The sequence below is a fragment of the Ambystoma mexicanum genome, chromosome 8, assembly GCF_040938575.1.
Source record: "Ambystoma mexicanum isolate Mex_15411 chromosome 8, UKY_AmexF1_1, whole genome shotgun sequence".
Classification (NCBI taxonomy): Eukaryota; Metazoa; Chordata; class Amphibia; order Caudata; family Ambystomatidae; genus Ambystoma; species Ambystoma mexicanum.
Window position 1 is genome coordinate 332443463 of NC_090929.1, and position 12037 is coordinate 332455499.

At 45.5% G+C, this 12037-nt stretch overlaps 1 protein-coding gene across 1 annotated transcript in view; it reads right to left on the reverse strand.

The window, feature by feature from the left end:
• LOC138471899 (ficolin-1-like) overlaps positions 1 to 12037 on the reverse strand; it is a 499560-nt gene that overhangs the window by 354344 nt on the left and 133179 nt on the right. The window contains exons 4-5 of the mRNA XM_069609760.1: positions 7845 to 7889; positions 4812 to 4847 (exon numbers count right to left, since the gene is read on the reverse strand). Of these exons, the coding sequence (XP_069465861.1) occupies positions 4812 to 4847; positions 7845 to 7889 (81 nt within the window). The remainder of the gene's footprint in view (positions 1 to 4811; positions 4848 to 7844; positions 7890 to 12037) is intronic.

Genomic DNA, 12037 nt, shown 5'->3' on the forward strand with positions numbered 1-12037 from the left:
AGGCCTGTATTTATTTGGAGGAGCACACTGAACACATAAAGATCGACAGAAGATCTTTTGATGGAAGAAGCCCTGGCAAATCTGAGCCAACATTCTGATGACTCGCCAGTGGTGATACCTAATGAGACACTGCCCCCGGCCAAGTCTAACGCACAGAACCAAGTACCACCGTCAACTGGAACCACCGGGGACGTAAAAGATGAATCCCCCTTTTTGACCTTGGAGGAACGCTGCAAAAAGATGACCAAAATTTAAAAATGGGGATCTGATCGACAAATACGCAATGAACAGGCGATCCCCCCAGAAAGACTGCAATGACACTACTACTCTAAAGCACAGAGGTCTCTAAATCACAGTCCCAGGAAACTGTCAAGTAGACCTCACGAAGAAACAAGATCCCCACAAGGGCGACAGAGAAGGCAGTCTCCAACAGAACGTGGGAAAGGGAAGCAGAGGTGCCCCAAAACCCAGTCGTCAAAATGAGATGATTCCAAATCCGGCTTTCAAATTGGACCAAATGCATGAAAACAAAAATGATGTCATTCTCAACAGAAGAACAGTTATGGATCTGTTCCACAAGATACCGAATCTCAGGTCAGTGGAACCAAGCTACTTAAAACTAGTAGAACCAAGTCACGAAGGAAGAAAAGCGACCACCTACCTGTACATAATCTCTAAAACAGTAAAACAGAGGTTATGGGACGCCACAAGAAATCTTCGGGAACTTGGCTACGAACTGAGAGAAATTGAAGAGCCAAGATATCAACCATCTCAAGAAGCATACAGGAAAGATAACATCTATTCAAGCCCTGTAACAAGAAAAGAAAATACTAGCCGCAACAGGTCCCCATAGGAAAACAGACAAAACACGCGCTGTCGATTGGCCAACGTGGAAGAACAAATCGAAACGCACATGGTGAGAAGGCCCGAAGAGGTAAGAGGCAACGAAATTCGATCAAACCAGGAAAAAAGACTTGAATACACTTTGAAACAAAACAAAGAAAAAAACTAAGAGGCTATCAAGGAAAGCGGACGAAGACCATCTGGTCCTATGACAGCAATAAAGAGAACATTTACGCAGGATGTCGACGTAGTTTCTACACAACCGATAGAAAAGGAAAAATCCAACCCCCTGCAGAACCTATGGGCCTGGCTCCTGAAATCCTTGGCCTCCCAAAGGAAAAAGCAACTCAAGAACGTCCAACCAGCTGATCCATCAACTCGACGAACAACCTCCAGACTTGGTTCATGGAACACGCAAGGGTTCTCCCACCTTATGGTCCCGGGAGACGTGAACTTGGACTCCTTCGAAATTCTGTGTCTTCAGGAGAAGTGGCTCACTGAAAAGCCCATCATAGACGGCTTCAACCTAGCGCTCGCACATGCCAAAAAAGGAATCAAAAGGCGGCCATCCTCAGGCCTACTAACTGCTGTACGTTCAGGGAGAGGAATGAAAAGGACAAAAATCCTGACATCTATGCTATTCCTACTAACTGCCCAAGTGAAGTGGACACACTGGAACTACGGAAAAGAGAAGCTAGTGACTGTTTCGGTCACAATTATGAACACCTATTGGAACCCAGAGGCCATCCCGGACAACGACTACCTGGAGATGATAGCGGAAGAAATTGATCGAGTTCATATTGATCATGAAGAAACCAAGCTAATAATCTGTGGTGATTTAAACACAGTCTGCACCAAAAAAACTCAATCCTTTCCGAGGACTTTAGCTGAGCGGCTTTGGAAAGCTTGGATCTGCCTAATGAATTCTAGAGACCTTTTCGACCTAGATTCAACCTACCCTCGAACCAACAGTACACCATCTTGGGAAGGCGGAACTCCTCGGCCACAATCGATCATATTTTTGCCTCCACCCCGATGTTGGAAATCAATGACTCCTTTAACATTCTTAAAACTTCGGCAAGTGATCACAATCTACTGACGATAACGTGGCATTCTCTCCAGACGGGAAAAGTCATTCCCAACTCAAATTTGGTTGCAAATCAAAAGGGAAATCGTCTCTCACTGGGTGCGAATAACATCATCTCTCTGACCAACAACTACATCCAGTTAGAAACATCGAGAGTACCAAATCCCCAGCCAGATTACGGCTGCCTGCTTAACGTTTTCAAAAAACCTAAACACAGCACGTGCACGGCCACAAAGAAACCCATCCACAATTACGACCAAACACTGGTCGCAAAAAGACGGCCCCTAAGAAAACTAAAAAGAGCATTTGCCAAGAATAGCACAGAGGCAAACAAAAAAGCACTAATGGACAGACTCAAGCTTTATAAGACCTGGCTAAAATCCTATTTCCTGGCCTTATATCAAAAGGACTCGGAGGACATGCTGAGGGCCGTTTGCAGCAAAAACACCCACAAATTTTGGGATCTGATAAGTGCTACCGAACAAACTACCACCGACTCGCTAATACATAGCATCGCCGAAGACACTTGGTCAAAACACTATAAAAGCCTCTTCTACGACCCACTTGGGACTTCATCAAGCCCGCAGGAACAAGACACATCGCCCTGGGTGGATCTCCACGATAGACAGGACATCTTGGATATCCTGAAAAAACTCAAAAACTCACATGCTCCAGGACCAGACGGGTTGTCAAATCTTCATCTGAAGCAGCATCCAGCAGGATGGTCTCTGTTTATCAACCAAGTTTTTCAAAGACTAACAAAAACCAAGACACTACCAAACTCCTGGATGACCGCAGTAGTAGTTCCGATCTTCAAAAAGGGGAAAAGAGGCGTTCCTAAAAACTTCCATCCAATAGCACTCTTGGACGTCATCGGAAAACTCTACGGGTCACTGCTGTTACGTAAATTCCAATCATGTTCAAGAAAAGCTCCCTGCGAGGACCCATTCCAGTCTGGGTTCAAGAAAAACGCAGGAACTAACACTAATATACTAACTTTAAGCATTCTAAAGAGCAAAACCACGGCAGGAGGAAATCGAATCTTCATGGCCTTTATCGACCTGAGTCAGGCTTTCGATCAGGTAGACAGAGCAAGACTGTGGGAGAAACTAAAAAAATTGAAATGTCCGGCTGAATAACTACAACCCATCAGGGCACTCCACACTAACACCAGGATACAAGTCCGCCTAAACCATCAAGGGCTCTTGTCCGAAGAAATAACCACTAATCATGGGGTGAAACAAGGATGCCCACATGGGGTGGAACAGAGGAAAGGGTGAGGAAAGCCTTCCCCCCACAGCTTGGCCAGACCAAAATATCAAGAATCCTATATGCGGATGACATAATCCTTCTTGATCAAACCGCTGTAGGTTTACAGAGACAGCTTACAAATTTCGCAAAGTACGCAGCAGAAAACCATCTAGAAATAAACAAATGAAAAACCAAAATACTCTGGTAGAGGAAAAGGGAAAGCGGACAACTTTGTTTGGCAGCTTGAAGGAGAACGAATCAAGAAGGTCACGGACTTCAAGTACTTGGGCATTATGATCGACAACTCCCAACATGAAAATGCCATGCAAAACCACCTCCAAAACAAAACGAAGAGCCTAATATCCCAAGCCAAAGCAATCGATAAGAAGTTTGGCCGATTTTCTCTAACTCCTGTTATAAACTTTTATAAGGCGAAGGTTGTTCCATCTCTCACATATGGCGCAGAAGCAATGCCAGGGCTACCAAAGAAGATCTGGTGCATACTCGAAAGCAACTTCTGGCAGAAAGTGCTGAACCTACCAACCTCGACACTGATACCCCTAATAAGGCGGGAGTTGAGTCAACTGTCCCTACAATCGGTGGTCGAAAGAAATTCCACAATGCTTTTTCGGAAAAATATGATGGAAAACAGCCCCCAGCTATTGGTAGAAATCAAAGAAGAGCTGACGGGGAGGTGCTGCTCAGTTCTAAACCTTTGGGCAGCCAATGGAGAAGCTAAACTAGAGATCATCCAGTGCTCTCACCAAGATCTGATTGAAAACCCAAAAAGGATTCAATAAAAAATGGATGATATAGACTGGATCAGGACATACGAACAAGCAGCGAGGTACAAACTAACTTCACAAATTCCATATGTACCCCGAAAGCTACATGAACTACAACCGTTTGTGGGTAAATACGCAAACCGAAAATTGAGGAACACCTTCTTGAGAGCTCGCCTTAATCTTCTTCACACCAACGAAATTCTAGCTATTCATGGACTCGTGATCTCCAACAAATGTAGATTCTGTAAAAATCCCAACGAAGTCGAAAAGACGAGACATCTTCTCATGTCGTGCCCAGGAGTGGAATACATCAGACAAGCATACTTGACCCCTATCCTGGCCAATGCTCACATCTTCGAGGAAGAGGTATGGTGGTCAAGACTTATCGGAGGACAGAAGACGGCATGGGTAACGGCCACAGCCAAAATAATGGACCTAATTCTAATGAAAGTGTCCGATAAAGGAAAATAGACTAAGTACTGAAACAAAGAGGACAAACAATGGAATCAACTCTTGTAAAAACCTTGTGGGTTAAACAAGTAAATAAAAAATAAAAATAAAAAAAAGGAGGGTAACCAGGGCAGCAATACGTTTAACTAGACAGGTATGTACTGCTTACCAGGCCTGCAACATATTACAAATAAACACTACTCACTTGTCTTCGTAGATCTGCTTTAGGCAAAATAACTCGCACATCTTAAAAAGAAGAGTGTTTTGTGAGACTGGACTTCTCCTTGTCCACTTCTAGCACTGGTGCACAGAAATAGTCTTCTGAAGTAAATACAGCCTGGTCCCCTCCGGATCTGGAGAAATAATATTCGAACACATTTCAGAAGGAATCTTACCGAAGTTTCCCGGATTGCCAGCATCACCTTTTGCACCTAAAGGAGAAACACACACGGGATCATGTCTAAGACACACAAGCAGAGTGCAGCACTATTGATCATGCAATGCTTTATTCCTCTTCCAATCGTGTCACCACACCATCAACAACCTTCCTACCTGTAATGCTCTTTAGCTAAGTTGCATACCCATGAGTCATTGTTGCATGGCTCTGATCTTCAGGTCAACTTACGCTGATCGCTGCTAGGTGGCGCTGTGTTATGTGATTCTTATAAGCTGAAATAGCCGATTCTGCTCTGACTTTACAGATAGAAGAGTTTTCTTCTTGTTTTTTTTTTACCCACCATCATATTGTTGGTGTTTAGTGAATGTTCCCCAGTGCTCCCAGTTTCCATCGTCCTTTCTGCTTCAGTTTCTATGAGCCTCCATCCAGTACTCATCCCTTATCCCTTTAGCCCCCACTCCTTCCCCGTCCCTAATTACCTGCTACTGACAGCTGTGGGCTGCAGGACCTCCTGTGGTCAGTCTTGCATGGGGAGATGGAAGGGATTACAGGTCACCCGGGGCTGCACTAATGCGTCATGGAGCTATTCAAGTGCTCACCCCAGCACTACTACAGCTGTCCAGGTCGTGCCTGTGCTGTGTGTGTGTGTGTGTGTGTGCGTGAGGGAAGCTTGTCCTTAGTTAAATTGAGGAATACCTAGGTTGCTTTTACCCTTTCAGCTGTGCCATACATATTTATTCTCTTAGGAATGGACGGGGGAAGGGGCCAGAAAGAAAATAGGAAAAGAAATGTCTGGCCGCGCTCTGTTCTCTACCTTCTCCTCTAACTTTCAATGTTATGCAGATGACACTCTCTTTCAACCTCCTCTCCTCTCTCGCTCATTCCTGACTGTCTATCTGTGATTCAGGATTGGTGCGCCTCCAACGATCTCTGCCTTAATGCCAGTAAAACGGAGATCCTTCTCATGGGTACCCCTGATCCTGCTTTACCTCTCTCACTCTAGCCGCCCTCTTTGGGCCTTCTTCCTTCACCTTCCTGTGAGGCAAAAAACCTTGGTGTCATCTTCGATTCCACTTTCTCCTTCTCTCCTCACATCACGGACCTTGCCAAGAAGGCCCACTACCAGCTACACCTCCTCAGAGGTATTCTTCTTTTTCTCACTTGCCCCCAGAAGCGTGCTGTCTACAGAACCCTGGTTCTCTCTAGGCTGGTCTAATGCAACAACCTCTTTCTCAATCTGCCTTCCTCTACTCTCTGCCCTCTGCAACTAATCCAGAACAGGACTGCAAGACTTATCCTTGGCCTCAAGCCCAAGGTCTGTATCTCTCCAGCCCTGAAATCTCTCCACTGGCTCCCAGTAAATGCAAGGATCAAGTTCAAGACCCTCTGCATTGTCTAAGAGGCTTTCTGGGTCCGGGCCCACACTACATCCAACTCTCTTTTCCAAAATGTCCTTCTTTCTCAAGCCCTTCACTCAGCCACCTCCAACTCTCTGAGGGTCAGACGCTTTTCCAGGCAGATAGTGGGGGGTCAATCTCTCTCCTCTGCAGGTGACTCCCTCCGGAATGGCCTCCCTGCCCCTCTCAAACTTGAGCTGGACCACCTGAGGTTCCGGAAGCAGCTCAAGAACTTCCTTTTCTCCTCTGCTTTCTCTCTCTCCCTGACTGCTTGCTTGGCTACTCTCTGAGTCTCACTGGGTACCAGGCTCCCCTGCACTGCCTCTGGGTCTCCCACACATCTAGGGGCTGTCACTGTAGCCTCTACAGTCCCCATGCCTCCTTGCACTTACCCAGAGTCGCACTGCCCTTGCTGCACTTGCTGTACTTGCTCAGAGCAATGCTGCCCTGATTGCACTTGCCCCTTCCCTCTGCATGGCACTCCCCCCTCTCCTTTCCCACTGCACTTTGAGTTGTCGCACTTGCACGGTCTGATTGACACAAGGCCTAGTAAGATCGTTTGTCTTGTCCCCCCTCTCTCTTGTCGTGCCTAGAAAAACATGTGCACAGGCGCCTTATAAATGACATATCATATCATGCTGTTTTACAATTGGAGCACGGGAGGAATTTTCTCACATGTAAAAACAGGTTTAAACTCAAAATAGACAAATGTTACCTACATTTCGAAGGCACCCTAAAATGAATATCTATAATAAATCCAATTCTTAGTTTTGTAATTCTAATTAAAAAAACAAGATATGCCTATTTATTATACATTCACCAATTAAAGTTTATATATTTGCGGTATCAAAAATCTCTTTTGAACTGGGGTAAGCTTAACAGGGAATAGCGAACATCAAGCTGCTTTCCAATACTTTATTAATAAAGATATGCGATATCACTATTACATAAACATGATTTCTTACCTTTATTATTCTTTATGCAGGTTTAAATGATGGCGATCACATTATAATTATTAACTGATGTTTGTTGCCTGTCATCTTCTAAAACGTTTTAAACTTGTATAGTTGCTATATGAAAGTATATGTATTGTCATAACGATGAAATAGAGAGAAACGTGTGTGTGTGAGGGAAGCTGGAACAGCTTGCCAGCACAGTACCAAGTCAATGTGCATGCATGAGTGCCTGCACGTGCCTGCGTATGAGTGTGGGGAAACTTGAACAGCTTGCGCGGCATAGTACCAATTCACTCTGTGTGTGTGTGTCACCTGTGTATGCGTGTGAGGGAAGCTTGAACAGTTTGTGCAGCACCTTATCAATTAGAGAGGTGGGGTGTGTGTCTGTGTGTCCGTGTGTGGCGCAGTATATAACAATTCAAATAAATAAATAAGGCATGTAGCATGTTCTGGTGTAACATCCAGGCCATGCGATGTGTGTTGCTGCAGCACCACATGCAAGCATCATGGCCACTCAGCATCTACTGGTGCAGCACCCAGGCCAGGACACATGTACTGGTGCATCATCCATGCCAGGCAAATGTTTGCTGGTTGAGTCCATGATACCAATCCCATGTAAGAATCCGGGCGACTGGGCAAATTACGCAGGTAGAATGGATACACTGCTGGGCTGCTCACCTTTAAGTCCTGGGATTCCAGGAGCGCCAATAGTTCCTGATGATCCTGTTAAAAATCACAATGAGAAACCATGACTTGTTTAGAAGAGCACATTGTTTACTCATATCATATTGCATAAGAACAGCACACTTTTGGACAGTGAGACAAGTAATACATTATTGGCTTATTAATTGTTTAAAGGGATGGAAGAGCTCTTTCCTGGTTACTGGTAAGATAGGTCACTGTGTTACTTTCCAGCTGCCTGCAGAGATGTAATGTAATGTGGAGTGGTCTTGTGTAGTGCAACTGTGTCATGGTATATGTGGCTCAGGAAGGAAGGAAGCGAGGCGGGGCGTTAGTTGGGTAGAGGAGGAGGCACATGTGATTAGTGCGGGTCGCTCATACCCGTGTCCAGAGTGCCACCATGGTTCAGCGAGGCTTGTGGCCCTGGCAATTGGGTATGCGTCTTATCTGGAGGGATAAACCAAAGGTTTATTAGATCATAAAGCTGGGACACTGGCATATGCGCTGGTGTGGGTGCGTGATAGAGCTACAGATGAAGCGTGCCATGCAATGTGCTATGTTCTTCTCTGTGGATGACGTATGTGGGGGTCTGTGAGCGTAGTGCAAGGATCCAGTAGCTATGGAAGTGGGTCTCTTAGTTGGGCCAAGGGTCGGACTTTGGGTTTTGTAAGAAGGCCTTTTTTCCAGTTCTGTGCTAACACAGACTATTTAGTTCCCGTCTGCTCTTGTCCTGAGGGTGAACGTTTTTGTTGTGTTGTTAGCCATTGGATTGAAGGAGTTATTCCTGTTCCGGGTCCCGTTTTGGGATGGTTGTCTGGTGGAGGTGGTGTTTTACATCCCATGCACTAGAGTTGGAAAATTAACCCCACTGAGTCCAGTCGCCCAAGGGAAAGCTGAAAGCTCCGGGGTATGGTTACAGAACCATTGGATTGTCTAGTAGTAACATGTGCTATAGACAATGCTTAAATATGCCAATTAGCTATAATAGCCAAATAAAAACTAAGTTATTAACCTGTTTTCCCCATGTAGACCATGTTGCATTTTTTAGCACATAGATGTTTGGCGGTGTGAGAAACAAGTGGCAGTAATTTCGTTACTGACACTTTCCCTGCACTGTCAAATTATAATTCTTGGCAGATTTACCTCCAGCAAAATGACTGTCCGTTAAATCCACAGATTTTCAGAGGGAAAGGGGCAGATACACCGCCAGCTTGTTGCTCGAAGCAAACCCTCCACTTTATCTTCAGAACTCGGCCGATTTACCCCCGGAATAAAGCCAAACTCGTAATGAGGGAGGGGCTCAATTGCCATTCTCGGGCAGACCATTGATCATGACTTTCCCAGCAGTATAACAGATTGCCATAATGGGTCGTCCATAGCCGCTGCTCAATAGTTAGGTCTACCCTGCACACACCTTTACGAAGACACCCCCATAATAGTCTGTGCACTCAAAGCAAAGAAGAAAGCCTTATAAGAGAAGGGAGAGTAAAAGAATGCTGTGTAATGAAGAGAAACATCTCGATCAGATAAATATTTTGATGATTTTAATATTATCCACAACAAATTTCACGAATAATGCACAGACTCATTCTCATCTGGATATTGCTGTGTTTCACATACTATAACTGATCGACATTGGTTACTTATAGAGAACAAGCCTTTTTGTTACTGGGTGTGACCCAACTTTGTCCACAACACAAACAGTATGTTTACCGCCTCTGCAATGCTAGCCACGAAGGACAAAGCAATAGATCTCTATGCTAAAAGTATGGAATCCAGCGATACATGAGGTGATTTCCAATGGATCCATTATGCTTATAAGAACAAAGAACACAGGCATGGATTATGGGTCTTGATGCAAAAGCATAGGTACGACAGACAGACTGATTATTGGACTTTCCAAAGGGTTACTGTAATCGAAAACAATGATTCACCAATGCCTTCAACAATATAGAAATTAAGTGAATTCACTTTCTTATAAGATGCTATAGTTACAAACGCAACAGCTGAGACAGGGAGGCAGGATTGCGTGTCTCATACACAGTTGGCAGGACCCACTCTTAGTTTGCCCTTGGAGAGTAGACCCTGTAGGCTTTCGCATTTGGGGATCTCCCCATCTTCATGGAAGCTCACCTCTGGGGCCCATCAGAGGACCTCCCACTAAGAGGGAGCTCTCTTTAGACCCTCCCCACTGCCACTCATCTGACTTAATACTCGTGCAGCTCTTGACTTACATCAAGTCATCTCATAGGTGTTCAACACAAAGCATGACATTGCACAGTGACATAATTCACGACATAACCTCCTGTGAGGAGGGTGTGGAGCCAAGGCCCTGTGTCTTGCCATCACTATGTACAACTTATTACCATGTGTGGAAATATAGGTTTCTACTTTGTACAAGTAGATTTTGTTTCTCACATTGTGACCTCCAGCATGAAAACAAACTGTAGTTGAGTAATAACAACCCAACAGCACAAGCCTTCATTGTTTAAAGATATTCCATTAGCACAATGGAGGATTGAGAAAATGAATGAATGCAAAGATCCTTCACCCCAGTCACCGCACTCGTTTATCCGAAACGCAAACAGATACTGATTGGCGATTGAAGGAATGTGAAGCTATGAACTGAACTCTTTGTCAGAAGAACGTGCCAACTTCCTTCAAGGATGTTGCTTAACTTCCCCCTTTGCCAGGCAACTTACTTCAAGGACAGTGACCTTTGAGTCACTCATTCTGTGCACACAGACCGGCCTCTGTCCTGACACACCTTCCTGTTACTGCTATCGTGGTGCCTCATTATCACTTACAGTGCATCGCCCTCTCTCTCTAAAATCAGGTTGCATTGGACATAATGAGGAGGGAGATAAAGCAAGACTTAAGTGCAATGTGTGATGATGACTTAAGTGTCCGGCACTATTGCCTGTGATGTTCCTGTGAGGAATTCGACCATCCGCATGGGAAGTGTGTGCTCGGCTAGGCTTTTTGATTTAAAATAAAACTAAAATGAATGATGGGAGAGCAGTGCGAGAGCGAGTAATTCCTTTCTAGTAAAATGGATAGACCCCTGCCGCCTGGCCTTAGCACGGATGGGCACAGACGGGCTTGCCATAAACGCGTCTTCGGCGGGCTGATGGCGTGTCCGCTGCACCCTTCCACTGCGCGGCTGCTCAGTGCGGCAGATATGAGGTTGAGAGGGAAGTGGAGGAGAGGCAAAGAACCGTCCCCTCAGAGACAGAAAGAGGACGATCGCACATGCAAGATAAAAACACAATTATTTCAGGCAATATATAAAAATAGGTATGCACCTATGGCATTAACCAGGGGCTTTATAGTGGCAATCCTGCAATGGAAAGCCTCACCTCTCCAGTCAGCGTGGCGAACCCTCCGGCACTTATGAGGCCGAGAGGGAAGTGGAGGAGAGGCAAAGAACTGCCCCCTCAGAGATAGAAAGAGGACGATCGCACACGCGGGATGTGGAGCTTCACTGCAACTCGGACTCCTTCTGCTGCCAGTGTGGTTTGTCGGTGACGCAGCATAGCTGCGATGGATAGCAGGCCATATTTGTGAAGCCATCAAAGATGCACCCCTCCTGTGATCTCCTGTGATCCTGCGGATGGTTGTCCAATCTATATACACACAACACCAAGTAGCTTGCTTCACAATTATTTGCTAATCTTATTTCTATTTTATTTATTAACCTACATTTAATGAATCAGTATTTCTCATCATATACTTGTGTTTCACTTAACTTATATACTTATGTTACACAGCTGCTGACTGATTTGCACATGGCTGCTCCCCTTTTGCAATGGCGCAGACGGGCTAAAAAATGGTGGTGTGGAAGGTTGCCCAGAGCAATTGCCAGTGGTTTAGATTCATTTGAAACCTTCCACCCATCACTTTTGTGGTCCGTTTGTTTCTCCTTGTGAGAGAGGGTATGCCCAGACGTGGGTCCCCTGCTCGCTGCGCCACAGGGAACCAGGCTGCACCTCACTGAGGAGGTCCAACAAGGCCGAAACATGTCTGGGGGTGCTTGGTTTTCTGTGCAGAGGGGACCTGGCCTAGCAGTTCGGGCTGGGCTGCTACCTTCGGTGGCGGCAGCTGCTGACTGATTTGCACATGGCTGGTCCCCTTTTGCAATGGCGCAGACGGGCTAAAAAACGGTGGTGTGGAAGGTTGCCCAGAGCAAT